The sequence below is a fragment of the Chelonus insularis genome, unplaced genomic scaffold, assembly GCF_013357705.1.
Source record: "Chelonus insularis isolate UGA/USDA-ARS -01 unplaced genomic scaffold, ASM1335770v1 contig_352_pilon, whole genome shotgun sequence".
Classification (NCBI taxonomy): domain Eukaryota; kingdom Metazoa; phylum Arthropoda; class Insecta; order Hymenoptera; family Braconidae; genus Chelonus; species Chelonus insularis.
In genome coordinates, this window is record NW_023276517.1 from 49920 (window position 1) to 70537 (window position 20618).

The 20618-nt window shown below is 30.1% G+C and overlaps 1 protein-coding gene across 3 annotated transcripts; it reads left to right on the forward strand.

Moving 5' to 3' along the window:
• Positions 1-14397: 14397 nt before the first annotated feature.
• On the forward strand, positions 14398-20567 carry LOC118066704 (uncharacterized). Of its 3 annotated transcripts, XM_035082959.1 has the most exons (10): positions 14399-14629; positions 14710-15791; positions 15974-16153; positions 16273-16520; positions 16588-16719; positions 17657-17861; positions 17946-18188; positions 18712-18798; positions 19399-19530; positions 19620-20567. In XM_035082959.1, exons 6-10 carry the CDS (start codon positions 17658-17660, stop codon positions 19896-19898), a joined length of 945 nt encoding a protein of 314 aa, XP_034938850.1. In that variant the 5' UTR covers positions 14399-14629; positions 14710-15791; positions 15974-16153; positions 16273-16520; positions 16588-16719; position 17657; the 3' UTR covers positions 19899-20567. The 3 variants fall into 3 exon arrangements, with proteins under 3 accessions (XP_034938851.1, XP_034938850.1, XP_034938849.1); XM_035082960.1 differs by having other exon boundaries at positions 14398-14629; positions 14710-16153; positions 17949-18188; XM_035082958.1 differs by having other exon boundaries at positions 14710-16166.
• Positions 20568-20618: the final 51 nt, after the last annotated feature.

Below are 20618 nucleotides of genomic sequence, written 5' to 3' on the forward strand. Positions count from 1 at the left end.
TAGTTGAACATGTCAATGACATAACGACAAACGTTTGTTTCACAACCATCATCATCATTTATATCTACAAGTGTAGATATTTTCTGGATGGTTCAAACTCATCCCTATGTAACATCGAGTCGCAATAAAAGCCGGAATAAAGAAAAAATAAAATAAATTACGCAATTGCCACTTGAGTATATATCTAATTGAACAGCTAAAAATAACACAAGAGGAAGGCTAATAAAAGTGACGCGATTTTATACACTTGAAGTATTAAAATGCCATCGAAAAGCCTCTGACATTTTCCCATAAATCATTCGCCACAAAGACATATTAGCATATAGCGTATGTCTTCATGTCTATTTTCATGATCTCCTTGGTGGTTAGTAACAATATGAGATCACATACTCCACTTTCTTCAATTGCCATTCAAACAAGCATTCTCTGGCTGATTTCGTATCCATTGGTCGCACCCACATTTTTCAAGGTCCACAGTGTGCCGACTGAATGTCTAAGGTATCAAGACTATTAATCATTATTATCAACAATTCGCTACACACGATAGAGGTTGTTATAACTCAAGAAAAATAACAGGTTGCCAATATAAAGATAAATATGAACAAATTTTTGCCATTTTGTTTTCGCTATTTTCCACGTGTTTATCGTCAGCAATTACTGATTTAAATGAACATTAATGAAACTAGATGAATCACTACACTTGTATATTACTCACTGAGAGTTTGTTTATAATAATAACTCTTGCAAGCATTAAGACTGTGATCATAATCAACCCAAGTGTCTTTTATATTAGATTGATTATTACTTATTGAAATAAGAGACTTGCCTAGTGAATCATGGATGATTATACGTGTTTGCGAATACTAAAAATGTGTAGTCATGGCAAAAATAAATATAGATATTAACATAATAATGTATAATTTTTTTTAATGATTTATAAAAACATTGAGCGTTGATGAATATTGTATGTTTTTAGAAAAAACAATATTTTTTATATCTCAACTAATGACATATTGAGTTTTTCATTTAAATTAAAGTAACTTTTAATAATTTATAACAATTGAGCTTCCTTTAAATTTTTTGGAGCAGTTGAATTTTAATTAATTGAAATCATTTCATTTATCGGCAAAAAACACAATTTCAAATAAATATCTAAGGTTTTTTGTAACTTTAATTGATCTTTCTGGTTATTGTACAAACTCATGTTATCTTTTGAAAATCTTCCAAAACTTTTTTGGAGCATTGATGCTTTAAATGCTCCAGAAACTTATTGTACCAATCATGTTTTTAGTGAACTAATAAATCGAATCCGATAAAAATAAAAATTATGAGTACATTTAATACCTTTATTTTTGCATACTAACTAAAATATATTTTTACTGTCAACATGAGAACTGGCTCAGCCATTGCAGGCTCGCGCCAGTAAATATTTAGGCTGGCTCAGGCACTCATTCGATCGTTTTATTTCCGCAACTTCCTCCACAAAATTTATTGTAAAATATCAAGCTGCTATTCTATAACTCAGCGTGTTATAAAAGTTTAACATTAACAAATTAAAAAAAATATATATATCGACCTTTGAGTCAGTAGTTAAATTTACAACAAACAAACAGTATATAAATTATTCTAAAGAGTAAAAGGATATCTCGAGTGAAAATTCCAAACAATCTAAAGCACCTACGCAGACCAGGTGTTGAAGATTAATAGAGATTGATTATCTGACAGTTGAAAGAAATAGTATCATCATCTAACATTCTAACAATTGATATAAGTAAATATAATTTTTTCAAATAATTCTCACATTACGTTAATAAACTTTCCAGTAGTATTATTATTCAGGGGTGGATCTTTGAAAACAACGCCATCCCACAATTTCTAGACTCTATTGGCTGCATTATAATAGTTCCTACGTGATTGGCTAGTACTCGAGTCTGTTCCTCTTAGTCAGCAAGACAGATTTGGAGGATTGGATAGTTGCCAATTTGCAAAAACTCTTGCACAAAACACGATCGAAGACAGAGTCCAGAAACTCGTCAAATGTTGTCAAACTGTCATCAAGATATGTTTCAATACCACCAGATAAATAAAGAGTGTATATATATATATATATATATATTTATTTCCATTGGAGAAACAGCGACATACATTTTATCGCTATACAGTGTATTGAGTCTCAAGTGTTGCAACATAATCCAGTATTTACGTGGCGATGCGAAGGTTCTGACTAAAAGGGTTAGTGAGCCAGGGACGATTTCAATCTGTTTGCAAGTCAAGAATGGTACATAGCTTTCTGTAAATCATTGTTTAATTAGCAAAAACGAGAAAAATTATCGCCACTAAATGTAGCAAGAAATAGAAACTGTATATCTGGTTGAATAGAGATGAAAAAAAATTTTATATAACAATTTATAATCGGCAATAATTAAATAACAATAAATTACATTGGATAACTGTTGATTAATGGTTCATGACTTGCTTAATTTAATCAATTCTATTATTGATTTCTTTTTTCTCATACAGAAATAAATTTTTTGGATCTACTAAAATGGTTTTTAGATAAAAATTCAACTTTGTAAATTTATTAGACAAAAAAAAAAAAATACATTTAAGGTTATAGCAAGAATAGATCATGGTGAAATAAAATATTCTCTCTTGTGTATTAAAAAAAAAAAAATATGAATTTATTTGCAACGAAGAAACATTGTTGACTGATATGTATTAAATTTCTGTTATGACTAGAAGTAATACCAGCTATTAAATTCGACTCTGAGCTCCAAAATCACTATTCCAAGTAATCCTTGAAAATGAAAATAACCTATGTTAAAAATAATTCACTTTTTAATCAACAATATTATAATAATTTATTAATTGCTGAATTTTTTTGCGTAAATACAGTTATCATTTCATAACACATCATGTCTGATCTTCCACTAACCCATTTTTTACAAAAAAAAAAAAATCATCTGCATCAGCCATACATGGGTTTGAAAACGTAGGCGTCACCCATATGTCTTCTCCAATTTTTTCTCCCCACAATCTATTCATCACAATCATTTTCAATTCTTACTTTGCCTTGTCCAATAACAACTAAAACCACTATGTTATTATTATCATTAATATTTATCTCATCTACCCGAATTTAAATTCATGTTGAACTAGAATATAATTTTTTTCTTCAAACATACAATGAAGCATAAGCAATTTTCCATCTGATTGAAAGGTCTATAGATGTCTTTGAAATGTAAATCAGTTGATGTTCTTTTTTATTAAAAAACCGGAGGAATAATATTCAAGTGAGAGGGTGGTGGTGTCGGGAATGTTTAAAGACATTCCAAAGAGGGTCATTGACCCTTTCTGCTGTCCCTCTTGACAAGTATCAGTGGGACTGGCGGTCCCTTTTTCACGGTCTCTTGCCAGTTACCCCAAGTTGCAGTGAGGAACAGCAGCTGGTCGCGTGCTAACCTCCATGGTGGTGGGTGCGGGCCTCACTCTGACCACATTATTATCTATGTAGAATATGTATCCTGATGGATATTAATTAACTACAATTTTTGTAAATAAGAAATTTATATTTAATTGTTTTTTTATCTCCAATAAAAAAGTATTGAATTATTAGAATGGTATTTAAATTTTATCTGAAAAAAATTTTTTTTCACAGATAATTTTTTGATTAAATTTTACTGAAGTTAATGGAGAGAAAAAACTGATATATTATTAAAATATTATTCATAAACAGAGTGTATAAAATTGATGATTGAAGACATTGTGTTTCAATACAAAATCTTGGAATGAAAAGAAAAAAAAAATTATTTTCTAACACTAGAATTTTTTTTTTATTTCTCGATTATTAATGAAAGAATTTTTTAAAGAGAAGAAGTATCGAGATAGCAAGGATATAAAAGTGAACTTAAAGCCATAGAATTTCGCAAACATAAATTACGACGACTTAACTGACCCTAATGAGGCTTGGTCGTAAAGTTCTCTAAGATATTTGTCGTCCATTTAATAATACAATTGCATGAAATTTCTCAAGTGATAAAGTCAAAGTATTATACTCGAATCATTATTCTACTGGAAGTGTTAAGAAGATAAAAAAAATTTTTTTATTTATGTAGAAGAAATAAAAATGAATGTTCAACGGTAATAATTTTTGCTCGAAAAAGTATAGTCTGAACTCAGAGAAGAAATAAAAGTGATGAAGAGTAGGGAGTTACAAAGTCGTCGTTAGTTGTTGAGTGGAGACGCGAATTCGTGCGTGTATACATATGCATTCGCCCCTTTGACGAGGGCCACGTGCAGTTATCCGTACTCTCAACGCGCGTTTTACAGTCGTCGTTGTCTCACTCGTAAAATCGAGGAGAAGCAAAAGGGGCGAATACACCGAGGGGGCCCGGATATATATTCCAAGTTGGCCGTCAGTATTGATTTTCCTATGGTCGCTTTTACTTTCGTCCTCCCCCGAAAAAAGGAGAGAGAAAGGCACGCGTGCCACAATATAAAGACAACTGGGGGTCTACTACAACTTGAGTCCTTCCCTTTTATTATAGTGTGTATGATGCAGCCATCTTTTTTGCTCCTTCACTTGTAGACACAGATTGAGTGAAAGCATTCGTTCACTTTGCTGAATTAGTCGCGCGAGAGAATCGCGTTACAGGATTATTTCGTCCAGGCGAAGAAATTGCCGAGGGAGAGTCGAATAAAGTTGACAAGAAAGACATTTGTGGAAGGATAGAATGGTGTTATATATATTCATGAAATGTTCTGGAGAAGCTTCAGGCAAAATATGATATGATGCTAGATTTTTAGAAGATTAACTTTCGATTAAATTTGTTCACTACATTTCTTTTTTTTTAAATAATAATACTTTCATTATCTCCATCTACTTTTGGAATCAATAAAAATTTCATTGTTTATTTAAACTGATTAAATAATTTTATTTTATAAATAAAAAAAATTCTTTTAAAAATTGATGAAAATTATTTATGAGAAAGTTGAAGTTTAAAGAAAAATAATGCCTAAAATTATTGTTCAGTAATTGATTCAAAATTAGCTTGAGGTAAAAGAAAAAAAAATGTATTATTTATTTTTCACTGTTATTTTGATTACAAAACGTTTCAAATGATAATAACAGTTATTTAAAGTTGTTAAAAAACTCTACACTTCACTTAAATTTACGATAACTTTTTTTTACCCTCTCTTCAGGATATAATTTATTCAATCAAAGTAAATGCACGATGAAAATTATGTGCAATCAGAATAAAATTAAACAAATTTATCGTAGTTAATTAGTTTGATAACATATATATGTTTATGTTTTATCGAATATAACGGTCTTTTAGCGTAGGTTTAAAATGATTTGAGTAAATTTATAATGAATAAATCGTACTATTATACAAATGAATAAACATGCATATGTGTAGAAGAACTAACAGAAAAAAAAATTTAAACAAGAATATAAAGTGTCTACAGTGGCCAGTAAATTTACGATTCACAGCTAAAAGTCAAGGATTATATCCACTCTATCCACCTCCGCATCCATTTCCAAATTTCATCTCTAAAAATTCTTTTGTCCTCTCAAGTTCTCAAGGATCAATAATAGAAAATTAAATCCCACATTTTTCATTTTTAAAAAAACAAACAAATAAAAAAAATTTCTCTTACAAAATTTTCAAAGACCTTTGATTAAAATAAATCATAAAAAGATTAAAAAATATTTCCCACCAAAAATAACTGGGTTATTATTATTATTATTATTATTTCTGTTAAAAGGATTTTTTAATAATAGAATTTTTTAAAATTGACAAAACGAAAGTTATCTAATAATAAATAATAATTTTTACAAATATTATGATGTTTTTAATCGACATCTAGCTTATCTAAAAGCCTACAAACAGGCACACATGAAAATAATATCGGATAAATTCTCTTTGCATTTGTCTTCAAAGAATCACCGTTTATGCTGCAACGTAACTCGACTCATATATGAAGTCGGCATCTTTAAAGCTCCGTTACGTAACACAACTTAATGTGTGTTATGCATTTTAAAGTCATGACCGAGTTTCAGAGCGATTTATTTTAACCTTCAAAGGATGCGCAAAAAATTTTGTTCTCAATAAATATAATAACAGTCAATAAAAAGGTCAACAGTGATAAAAATCAACAATTAACTTCAACTAAAAATAACTAAGCAAACATGAAAAATAATTAATTCATGTTCCTATTGATGTCCACAAAAGACTACTGGGACACATGATGGATAGAATATTCAGACGATTCGTTCTTTATATTAGGTTTCAAAGAATCAAGCTGGCTAGGACGATATGTAGGCCGCAGTTTTAGTGAGAGCGAAGCCAACGGCTCTGAGAAACGATACGTCCGGTTGCCAAAGAGATCGCGAGTATTCTGCGAATGCATTGAATTCGGATGCTGCATTTTTATGTACACAAGTCAGTTGGTAGCAGTTTATTAGCACCGTTTAAATTAAATATTCAATATCTGTCATGATAAATATAAATTTCTGAAGTAAAAAATACACTTAATTAGTCGTTCTGTCGTCCGGCTAAATTAAATTAAAACTGCAATAAAAACCATAACCCGTTAAAGGTGGGCGAGGTCCACCTACGTTCGCTTTCGCCCACTGGCTACTAGTGTAGACGTTTGTATTATATCTGTATATACAAACATGATCTTTTACGTCACATGAAACTCCATGACGTAAAATCAATTGGCGGGTAAACCTGTTTTCATATTCGTATGATAGCTTTGTCAAGAGCACAACATATTGAAATTTTTCACATCTTTATTTAATAAATATGTATTTGTTTTGACCAATAAGAATATACTTAACGGTCCAGAGAGACTATTTACGCCTACTATAGTGTGCCGTTAACAAACAAATCTCTTGATTTCAATATTTTATTCAATTAGTTGGTAAATAGATATCTGCCTTTTGAATTTCTAAGTATTAACAATAAAAATGTTGATTTATACTTTGATAAATACTTTGTTTAATTGCAATAAGAATTGAAAGAAAAAAATATATAATTACTTTTTAAGAATTTAAATTAAAAATTAAAATAGAAATAATTTATTTATCAAGTAATAAAATATTGTAAAGTTATTAAATATCATTTGTGATGTTTGAAATTAATTTTATAAAGTTTAATAATTTTGTAGTGATAGTAAATTTGCTATTAAATAATCTTTGAATACTGAAAGAAAGTTTTTCACACCTAGAACCTATTTCAATAGTTACTCAACTACAAATTCCGGTTTTAGAATTTTTAAAACTGCACTAACCAACTAAACTGTCAAATAAGAATAGAAAGGCTAATTATAACAATTTATAAACCCCTATTCATTGATTTATAACCGATTAATCGATTAAAAAAATTATTATATAAACTTAATCAATAAAAAACTCAACGTTAATCAACATTAAAAATATCTTTTATATTCACATTTATTATTTGCATGTATATTTTTAATGCATTTGTATGAAAAAATAACGTATTCCCATACTATAATATATAACAAATGTACGTGACTCAATATCGGGTTGTCCTCCCACTCATTTATGATGTCAGTAGAGTTAATATAAATTCCAACTCTCAGCATTACTTAGACGTAATAAAAAAAAGAGAGAAAAATAATAGTAAGAGTGTGTAAGAAGTATAGGTATGTGTAAGGAGATAAAAAAGAAGGAAAGACATACATATAATTGACGATTAAATTGGTTCCGGTATAAGAATCATGACTTTTATGACGAAATAACCACATATAATGACGTAGATTATTCTATTTCTTGGAATCTGTTTTCAGTTCTTTCCTAATATGGAGCATTTGAAGAGAAATAGTCAAGTATAAGCAATTATTTTAATAGATTTTCACTTAAACAATAAAAAAAATTGACAAAAATAGAAAAGATTTCTATCGAAGATAACAAATTGCGAAAATAATTTTTTTTTAATATTTCCTTTTGCCTTTCAGGATGAAAGAAAATAATTGAGGAAGAAAAGTTAAGTACATAATTATGAGTAATTCAATTTTTAAATTATATTTACATAAAATTGGATTAAAAATTTTAGAAATTGCAAAAAAATTTAATCATGTTAAAATAAAGCTTGCTTTTTTTATGTGAATTCTCCGAAAGGAGGAAATGATAAGAAAGTTATTTACAATTTAATCTTTTATATCAATACTAATATCAATCATTTAACTAAAATTAAAACTACAAGTTTCCAAAAGGAAAAAATTGATTCATAAATTCTCTAATTAAGTTAAAAACAAGACTACATACAATCTTATCACATTTATCAATAGCTTAATCAAAGCCACCTTTCCTTCTTTTTCATTCCAATAATCATGATGATATCGTCAAGGTTATGAGTAATATTTACGTCTTGATGATAAAAAAAAAGTATGAAAATTAACGACAGAATTATTTAAATAAATTTTTCCATTTTTTTGTTTGAAATTTACGAAAATGTTAAAGATCTAGATAATAAATTTTTTATTCGCAACCTACAAGATATAACCACGTGTTCTGAAATTCATGCGTGTCTTATAAACGATCTTAAGTCTGACTCACGACACTTGGGAAAAGTTATCGCGATCTCGCGCCGGAAGATCGACGTCCGTCCGTGGCTTCTATACTAGCAGAAATCGATCCTCCCGTGACTAGATTGTGACTCACACGTCTCGCAAAACCCGACGATCCATAAATTTTGATAAGACTACTCTAAAACTATTACTTTTACATATTTAAATATACAAAAATATCCAACCACGTTCAATATAAGGAATCAAACATGTTCTTATAAACATGATACATATTTTAAATATAAATCCAATATACTAAAAATTTAATTCATAATTGATATAATAATATTATTTGTAACATTAATTAAATAAATTACTTAATCATTTAAGAAAAATAATAAACATTTAGAAAAAAGAAGACATTTAAAGTTCTTTTATTGATTTGAAAATTGAACAGTAATGTTTAAATGAATTCAAAGAATCCGGAAATGATATTTTCTATCAAGTAACAATGGTAGATCATCAATAAAGATTTTAATTAAGCATTGAATGAAAAAGGTTTTATATGATATCTCAATGTTTTTGTGAAATTTATTTTTCTAAAATTAATTTTAAAACAATTCTTTTTGTGTTTTTACTAACACTATCAAACAAAAACCAGAATGTATTCAAGTATTATGATGAGTTTTTAGTTCGTTCATAGACACGATACAAATACTGTCACCGCAGCAGATGAATCATATTTGTTTTTATTAAATATTCATGAGAGCTACTTGAGCTAGTGTAGTAATCACTGAACAAATTCACGCATTCGGAATTGACTCATATTAAAGATAAGAAATTTATAAGTATCTTAAATGTGAGCCATTTTTTTTTTAATCTCTATAATGGAGTAGTAACTTTACAGAACCAGTCTGATTAATAATTACTGTATCTACTGCAACTTGAGGTCATGAAAGTTTTTTAATATTGTCTTTATGTTTAACATATTATTTTATATCGGTTAAGATTTCTACGTAAACAAGAATATTATCAGACCACACATAAAAAATAATTTCAAGGAATTTTACACGCTATATGTTTCCCGGAAACATGATAACAACCTTCGGAAATCCCCACAGGCCCAAGTATGTCGGTTAAAAGGGAAATAAAAACTAAAAAATATTAACTTGAATTTTCAATACCTTTAATGATTTAATTTAACGGTACAAACTTTCATCTCAATGCAAAAACATTCTTGTTAGCTTTTTAAAAAAATATTTACATTGAAAAGAAAATTATGATTAGATAAGTTTGTACAGGATATGATAATATCTGATTAAATTTTGTTTAAGGAATAAAAATATTGAAAAAAAATATTTTTTTTTTATTATTATTTTAAATAATTAATAAAATAAAAGTCTCTTTTTATTTTAAGATAATATCTTTCATCATCAAATTAAACAATTTAATTAAAAAAAAACTTAACCCAACATCTGTGGTGTGATAGATTAAGTGGTAATGAGCATTCTAGTACTAATAATAACCCTAGTTGAGTTTTAATACGACCACAAAATTTTCGTACAAATCCGGTACAGTTTGGGGCTGATAAATTGGCTGCGGATGCAAACTAGACTCTATTTCACAAGGAAAAAGGAAAGAGATAAATATCTGGGAAAGACAAACAGAGGATGTGAGGAAAAAGAAAATAAAGAAAACTAGTATATGGATGCGGATAGAATAAACTACTCAGTTAAGGTTTAAAGGGATGCCTAATCAAAAAAAGGCTTATTATGATACCTCATAATCTTTCACACTTCATAGTTATAATTACTAGTAAAAATAAAAATAACATGTCTTTATTTATATATAATTATCAGAATAATTTTTTAAAGAACTTGAAAATAAAGAAAAATTTTTTTCATCAATAATTTGCAGTAATTATCACGTCATTGACTCAGTAAAGATATATTTTACTAATTATTTTCTTTAAATTAAAGTTTGCAGTAATAAGTAATTATGTTTTTTATCGAGAATAAAAAATAAATAAAAGAACGGTTGGAATAAAAATATTTCCTTTTTTTCCTTCATATTGAATTATTCAATGAATTTTAATTAAAGTTTTTTTTTTCTAATTTGAAATACTTGTTGAAATAATAACAAATTAAGTGATAAAAATGATTAATTTTTAAATAAAGATTTCTATTGGCGAAAAAAAAGATTGATTTTAATAAATAAAGTTGACAAAGTCTCATGATTTATTCATCGTGCTACCATCATTAATTTATTTTTCCTTTTGTCAAATTCTCAATCGATAATTAATCCATCATAACAACAATAAAGAATGTAGGTACGTAGGTATATAGAAATAATTGTGAGAGTTTGCGCGCATTGAGGTCGAATGCAACAGGTGCCAACAGGTAGATTACAAGGGATGACGACCTGGTGAGTCACAGGGTTGCTCTGAAAATGTAGAACGTCTCTTTCCTCTCTTCTTTCTTTTCTCCTCAACGTCCGGTTCTACTCTCAAGCATACACACTTTCGCGCTTGCAAAAGACTCTTTCGATGTTTTTACCTGTCTGATGAGTCACCAGCAGCTACACGTGGTCTCTCATACGTTGTATTGGTGGAAATACCATGCGCTACCAACTCCACCCATTCAACGTTTGATGATTATTCAATGAAGTTAGACTGACCCTATACACCGTCATATGTTTATAATACAAATCGACTTAAAGTAATGTTTAACGGTCAACTGTACACATGTCACATACATTTGTTAGATCATAAATATGTGAAACGTTCTTTAAGTCAAAAAAATATTACCAAATATTCATTTAAATCCATTCATTGGATTATTAACTGAATTTATTCCAATCATGGTTCACGTTATCTTAAATAAAATATGTGAATAATATTTTTTACTCAGTGGATAAAAGATCAAATTTATAATTAAAATTTTTTTATCATTTAAAAGGTAATTTATAAAAAAAGTGATAATAAAAAGGAAAAAATTAACACTACATTAATTAAGCAGAAAATTGCATAATTTTGATAAATATTACAATTCTTAGCATTTTCAGGATTTAAAAAAAAATAAATGTAATTGAAATTTTTCTTACATAAATTTTTCAATTTAAAATATTAATTAATTAAAAGAGTCACTTATTTCTAGATAGAAATATTTATTGTTCATAACTTTTTATCTTTTTTAATCCTACTTTCTTATTAAAAAAACTTCAACAGCTACAAATGACTTTTCTTCAAAACACACTCATCTATTTTCTGTATTTATAGTGTATTTACATCGAAAGAAGTAAAGCTAGAGAGAGAGAGAGAGAGATGAAGAAATTCAAAGTCTTATGCAATTGTATTATATATGTTGTATGTCTTCTGCAAATACCCTCAAGAGGAAAGAACTTCGACGATAACATTCAGAGAAAACCCACCGGGTGGTAGTGGGCGGATCGTCGACCTTGGCTCTAGTGTGACTCAGTGCTTGGCATTCATAATGTTGTGCAAGAGGGGCAGAGAAGAGAAGAGTTGATGATTTCTTAGAAAAAGTTTTCCGGAAGTAACGATCGTGTGTGTAGATTTGTAAATCGATGGTCATAAGAAGTTCTCTACGGATTGAATCCTTCGAATCACGGCTGCAGTCGTTCGTAGTTCATATGAATCATCACACATGTGATCGACCTGACGTACTACATAAAAAAAACCACTGGAGAGAATGCTGTACGGTTGGCAGGTGTTTCTTGGAATTTGTTATTTTAAAAAAAAAATGGATGTGAAAAGATGATGAACAAAGAAAAGTTGTATGAACTCTTGCATATTTATATGGATAATTTCACGAATATATTGTTTGGAAAGAATTTTCGAAGGAAACAAAAAAGAGGAAAAAGAGGGTCACACAGAAAATTTTCTATTGAAACATAAACCAAGCCGATTTTTCTGCTGTCATTTTTGGGCGTATGTTTGTATAAGAGATACAATCATAAAGTGAAAGAGGCGGGCATTGAAACCTCAATGTTATAAACTCCAAAACGTTGAATCGCGAGAGAGAATTCTTTTGTCAAGATTTAACACTACGTAGTAAGAGGAGTCTTTCTTAGCAACCCCCTCTAACTTCATCATCATCATCACCATTGAAGCATCATACAATGGAAACCTCCTTGTCCCTAGGGAGCCAATTGGTAGACAAGACTTTCACCAACTCAAATAGGGATGAGAATGAAATTAATAAAAGGCACCTGTGTAAAATTATTCTCAACGTCAATGACAATTTTATAATGCTAATCACTTGTCAATTCCCACGCCTGAGGTCAATAATCCTACAAGAAATCTTCACTTGTGAATGTAATCGATCATCCTTTCATTATGAAGCTAACTATTACAAAGCCTATGATGATGTTTCAGTTTATCATCAAAAAGTTACATACACTGAATAAAAGATATCGTATTACAACGGTTAAGAGTTTGGAAATTTTGCCAAAAAGTTTTCTTAGCTCTTCTGAGAAATAACATTAAACCACAGCCAAATGTTTAAAATTTATTCCTACTTTAATTGGCGGAACTACATTAAGCTGAGTTAATCGTAGGCGAGATTTTATCGATGATAATTTTTATTTCTCTTTTAAATCAATAGACTTCAAAACATGTAGGCGTACGACCTCGAATTTAGACAAGTTAAAATAGTGTAGTGGAGTTTTCGTTTACCGAGGTTAAGCATTTCAAGCATTGCAAATGTTTAAAAGTCAAGAATACAAAAAATACGACTTACCATTTAATCACTCCATAGACCATCTTCTCTGGCCTCATTTCAAGCATTTCAAGTCCGCATGTACACAATACGATTCCTCGAAATGTTATGCTTGTGGTGGTAATACCCAACATCCCGATTTAACCGTCCTATTTTGCTATCACTTGAACACACTTTCTTAATTAATTTACACAAGGACATGCAATTTCATCAAGTGAATTCATACAAGTGTTTTATATATTTATACAATCCATGCATTCATATCACTTTCACTATAAATTGATACACTTTTTTTGATTAAAAAAACTATCAAATTGCAAACTTAAACCGACGCTATACCGCCAAGCACTAACAGACGCCATCTAATCAAACGTACTGAAACCGCCATCTTGGTGATGTCTAATTCACTAGAATATCGGTAACGTAATTCCGTTTTTCTTTTCTGATGATAACTGCTTTTTAATAACTTCATTTTTACCAGGTATTGATAAAGCAGTCATTTGTAAAAAGTCAAGTGTCAGTGATTACAAACAATGGGTTACAGTAATAAACCAACCTTTTTTCTGTTATTAATTAATTTATTTGCAAAATTAATTAATCAAAACTTTAAACGCATATTCTCAGGTATATTTAGTAATAAAATTCAGTTACAAAGATAGAAAAGATGGTGTAGAAATGATTATCAATTCAATCGGTTGCAATGAGTGATCGTGACATTAAGATCTTGAGATGAAATAACGGGAAGAAAATGAACAAACCTGGATGAGAAAAGATTATGACGAATAAATTAAGTTACCGTAGCAAGGCCAAACGAAGGACACGTGTTTTGAGTTCCAATCTGAATACTACGAACGCACATTCCTGAGTAGGTCGTACATGCTTCCTTTGAACCCTTACTTCATTCAGCTACCATACAGAGCATTCACAGTGATACATGTTTACACCACAACGAGTAACCTGCGAGCCGCAAATCGTTATGTAAATTGACCGGCCGGTCCCGCTAGTCGGTTTTCTGTGTCAAATAGCTGTAACAGAGCCTCCATCTGCCTCCGTTTATTTCTTGTAAAATTACTATATTTAATTGTCACTTCTAAACCTTTTCAGAGTAAAAATCAGAGCTGAAATATTCAAGACACGAAAAAGAATCAAAAAAGATGACCGGAAGCGTGAGAAAAACGATCAATTTTATCATAAAACTGCATTCCATCACCTGAAAAAATGAGTAATTGGCTTGAACTAAGGTTTGATGGGTTTATCTACCTATAACGAAAAAAAAACCGTAACGCAATTGTTTTCTTTTCCCACAATAAAATTACTGACATGAAGATTGTTGGCTTTGTAAGATTCGCGTAAGTAATTTAACTTTTTTTTTATTGATGATGATGCGTTTAACTCTTTTCTCTCTCAATTTCCCCTTTCTCCTGTCAAGATTCTATGTGGGTGCAGTAAACACGTGACTTGCAATGTCACACTGCACTACAAATATTTATGTCAAGTCAATACAAAAGAAAAATCTTATGGAATTTTAAAAGTTATAAATGCAAGTGCAGATGAAACAAGAAACAGGTTGGCTACTACTGCACCTATAAGGTTTATAACCCCTAGGCCTAGGATACCGTTAGTTCATGAATCAATCCTCAATATCAAGGTGTTCAATCAAAACAAATAGTCTATGAATTACGTTGGAATATTTTAATGAGGAACTAAGAATATGTTGGAGCTCCTATGATGTTTATTAATGATTTTTTTCGGACTAAAAATGTAGTTGTGTCTTGATCAACTATTCTCCTGGCTATGTAGATTTAAAATAACCACTAAGCATAGCTGGTCAAGTACTATTAGCTTGATCCTGCTAATAAGAAAAACGCATGGTACATCCCGCAAGTGAAACAGTTATGATGAATCGTGTTCGTTCTCTCATTGCTCATGATCCAAATGAACACGTACTCCAATAGAAATAGGGAGGAAGTTCAGATAAAGGATATAATAAAAAGCAATCGATTTACTGAAAAAAGCATACATTTTATGTCCATTAATACATGTAAAGCTTGATGACCATCACCAAGTAAAGAAGTTCGAGAAAATTGCAAGAAATCGTTCCGTTAATTGGAATCTGCATACCAGGATCATTGACTCAATAATGATTAGTTATAAAGCGTTACTTTATGTCAGAAAATATTAGCACAAAGTATTTTAGAAAATATTTCAATCACGGGAAAGAAAATTATACTATTCAACTTTTCGTTTCTTAACTTCAATTACTAACTGTCTTAATATCAAGGACATCCCAAATGACAGGAAGTCATTGGATTCATTTAACACATCGTAGAGCATCATGTGTGTCAACTAGAATAAATTTTCTCTTTTTTTTTTTACATAATTTTAACAATATCAAATATCATCCGGAAGAATCTTGAAATTTCGATTACTTTATATGTGATGTGCATCATGAATTCTCAACCACAATCCATTTACCAAGAGAAAAGAAAGTAAAGCAAGTACAGAAGATGGGTGAGAGTCATCAGAATAACCTCGAATTTTCTTGCAGAATTACAAAAAGTTTTCCACGGTTATTTTGATTGCCAGTTTAAGTATTCATTTTTTTTTTCTAAATTATAATGAAATAGTTTCATAAAATCTAGGTCACTAATTTGGCGACAGTATAAGATGTTCAACTATTTTATTCTTTTCAGAAATGGATACACAAAGTGACGATGTAGCACGAACTATAATTTACTGTCTTTCGTGATGTTATTAGGATTAAATAAAAGCATAAAGGGAAGATTAATGAGAGCGTATATTAAATTCAGTTGAATTCTATTTTTTGCAAACCTTTATGATCAATCATCCAAAGAACACGTACTAAGTTAAAGGTAAAGAATTCAGGTAATTTTCTACGAGAAACAATTATAGTTGGATACCTTTCAGATTGATATATTTAGTGCATGAAAGATGTGATAACCATACAGCTAAGTATACCCTCCTGATATAGTTTCAGAAATTCGGGCAATCGATTTGATTGAATAATTCTAGAACATATCTACGTTTTTTCTGTAGTAAATCAACTGTTTATTTCTTGTGTTAATTACCTGGCAAGATTTTCATTAAGAGCAACTAGCTATAATTTTGTATTATCGATATTTTATGAGAAAATTGCTATATGCTAAGCAGATGAAGTAACAAACAACAAGAAGATACTTAGTCTTCAGCTATTGCAAAACAATGTTAAAACAAAAATGCGTAAGTAGACCTTTCAAGTTTTACAAAAGATGATCCTATAACGATTGGATACTTCTTTTGAAAATAGTACCAAGCCTGGCGATCATTGGACGTACGGTTTACCCCCACGTGCTTGCACAGGCTATATAGAAGACCCCTCATGGAATTTCATCTACAGAACTGAGAGTCAGTGTCACTGAATCTACTCAAGAATTTCTAAGTGAGTACTTAAGTTTTTCCAAGGATTTACACTATTAAAAAATTCTTTTAATCACTTTTGATTAAATTTATTTATTTCCAACCGCGAATTGAAATTATATCATTAATAATCAAAGCTTCTTATCCAGTCATTGAAGTATATTATTAGTAGCCGCAATTTTTTTGTTATTTTGATTATTATTAGCGGGGTGAGTAACGTTGATATTCATCACTTAATATTTGGAGACATCAATGCTAGAGTAAGAATAAATTTACATAAAATAAATAATTTTTTTAATCATTTACTGATAAGAAGTTTTTTTATTTAATTTTGTATAACAATATACTCATTAAAAGTTAAGTTTTTGAAACAAATTAATTTAATGTGTTCTATTCAGAGTTAGTTTTTGTTACCAAAAAACCCGGAAGATACTCTAAAATCCAATAAACAATTTTTTATCGGTGAAAAAGTTTTTTTTCTACTCATTGCAAGTTAAAAGTTACATTATAGGATCTTTAGAAATATAATAAACCATAAATTAAATTGCTCAAGTGAATTTTAGTATTGAAATATTGTTATAAAAATGATCAGCACGTCAGTAGGTCGCGACCCGGTTTGGGGTAACGGTATAACGTCGGTTCAATGCACCTCGAATGATTGGAAGTGGGCTAACGAGTGATCGCCGTGGATTTACCGGCGTATGGCCTTAGCCACGCTGACCTACTTTCATGGTCAAGGTTTTCTGGCTCAAGCATACAACCGGATGACCATAACAACAATAATAATATAATCTTAAAGCATTTCTCCATCTCATTTTTGGTTCCCCAGGATCAAAGTATTTTAATCAACCTTTCATTGACGTCATCACTTACCAAGTTCTAATTTAAGAAATAAATAAGTAGTAGAAAGTTCTTTAGAAATGATGATGATTCAACTAACATAAAAATTTTTGTGTCAGGATGCAAAACAATAAGCTAATTGCTCTCTGCCTCGTGGCTATCACACTTGGCCAAACCTTTTCATTGCCACAACATCCGGCTTATCATCCAGAACAGTATGCTCAACAAAAAGTTGGAGAAGAGAGAAAATTTGCGGAGAAACCAAATGCTATGAAGAAAGTTGCTCTTGATGATATTGATGATATTGGATCCAATCAAATTCAGGTGTCTACTTTATTTAATTGAAATAAAAATACATAAGCTTCCTGTTAATGAATAAAAATATTAATTACAAATTTTTTGCATCAGCAGGAAAATAGTGCTGCAGGTTTCTCATGGTCTAATATGTTAGGCATGATCATGCAAATGTTGTTAGGACAGACAACTGGTATAACAGGTCCTAGTAAAAACGAAATCGATGATGGAGTTCCATCAAGTCCCTGGGCAAACCTCTTAACCATGGGTCTCCGAGTATTAACAGCTATCCTCGGTGGTGCTCAACAACCTGTTGATGGTATTGACAAGGTTGATAACCAGAGTAGTCCAATGCAGGTAAAGACGAGTTATGACTTACTGTTAGAACTTTTATTTAAAATTTAACTTTTATTCTGTCGTGAAAGCATTATATATATATATTTTTTTTCTATTCATAAAAAAGTATAAATATAGCTTGTATATTTTTTCTTCTCTATACTATATATACATACGCTTTTAATTTTTTGTAAATAAAAAAATGTACAGAGAAGATCGCTTTCACATAGATTTCTGCACCTATTAGAGACACTTTTTCTCTTCACAATTCTATTTTACAGGTTTTTTATAGAATTTTTTAATTATTCCTGCCACGCTTACTCGTAGCAACTTTCCCTCAAACAATTAATGTCCTTTGATAATTTTCTACGCCACACAAAGACCTAGAATGTAATCAAAAATTATCTCTAATTACTTCAAAATAATAAGACTTAGGTGCATTAAGTGAAAAAAATTAATTGACAGAAAAAGCGTCTCTAACTATTGTAAATAAATATTTCTAAATAAATAAACTTAGAAAATATGGCTGGTGTCGGCTGTTTAGGGCATTTTGACCGCGGTGCTGGGTGCGTTTCTAGGACAGGGAAGAAATCCTGAACAGTTTTCTACCATGGCTAAACAAGCCACTGAGGTCAGTATTCACTATTGTACATAATTTCCAAGTCATTAGTTATTAATTAATGACTTATTCAGTTTTATTTCGATCGTTAATGTTTATTTCGTAAGTATATTTTATCAAAGTAGGCGAATTGATTTCTTTAAAACGTTTTAATATGAAATTTATTGTAATCAAAAAAATATTAATCCATGGTTAAAAACAAATGAAACTGATAAAAAATCATATGTTTTTTAAAAAGTAAAGTGTTGCATTATTCTTCGAACATGAAAGTTTCTTCCCACATTCTATTTTACGTTCTGCTTTCACGTTGACATGATGCGGCACTTAGGGCATACAGTAACGGTACAGTTGACGAGTAAAGTAGTAGAATATGTTTGAAGCGCGACAACCGGAAATTATTTCTTCACTCTCTTTGTAGCAATTTTTCAGCGTAAGCACACCATTAAATATTTACTGAAAAACTTTCTTTTAAACATTTTCATTTTTCTTCATGCACAAACAATTGTTTTGTAAGATATTTTTCCAATTTAATCAATTATTATAATTTAACAATCAGCATTAAATGAACAAAAAGCCAGGTTAAAATAACCAACAAATAATATTTTTAAGCAGTTCATCAGTATTGTCGTAAACCTTTTGGACGCTTTGAAAACTTCATTCTCACACCGTTCTCTATCTGCCCGATCAGTTGGAAAACGTGATACCATTTCAGAAGCTGTGGTTGCTTCCATTACCATGCTCAAGGTAAAGATCATTATCATATTCATTAATAACATATTCAATGATTTAATTATTTTTTGTAATTGGTTTACTGATTGATTAATTACTCCTAGGGCTACATGAGATCCATGAAGACATTTAGCACTGCTGGAAGGATGGAAGAAGAAGGACAAAGAGGATGTGCAGAGCGAGCTCTATGTGAAGCTAGTGCTGAATGTGTTGCTGATACTCAAGGAGGTTCTACAATTCTTTGCCAACTTGGATCATATACTACCAGTTTTGTATTAGAAAAACAAAGCGGAATACGTTTTGAAGCTCTTTATGAAGCTGGAAGACGTGGACGATCTGGTGAAGACTGCAGAACGCTCTATATGGACTGCAATGCAGTCTGAATTGCTTATACATTTAGACCGACGCTCGTCCGGTGATTCTATTAGTTATTAACAATATAATTACTAAAGTAATCCCGATAGCGATGCGAAGAAAATAACTTGCAGACTGAACGTACTTCGAAGCTTAGGTAAACCCAGGAGAATGTAATTTAGAGTTTAACTAAACTTCGACGACTCGAGCTGACTAATATGTATTTATTATTAATATTTATTATTTGGTCAATTAAGATTGTGCTAAATAATGCGTACAGAATGGAATTTTCTTCACGAGGTATTATTTTCTCATAGATAGTTATTACGTCGAGATGAATAGAAATTATTAAATAGGAGGAAGATAGGCTTAAAATAGCAAGCGTTAAAGTGGATGGATAACGATTGAAAGTGTTTAACTAAAGTTTTAAGTAATTTATTTAATAATAAATAAATCTATTAATTAATCAATACTTCAAACTTTAGTTAAGGTAAATCCTCCTAATGTTTCTTAATTGTTAATATCTCAGGACGTTAATTATTTGCGCTCGAAATTGTTAATTACTGTATATATTTGTTATTATCTTAATATTGAGATAAAAAATGTAATGACAAATACTATTCTTGTCTTAGATTTATTTTCATATTTCACTAGACTTTTCATTAGGCTTAATTAAGTTGTATGAACGTATTGTTAAATTGTACTACACCATCATATATTAATACATATACATGTTTGATATAATTAAG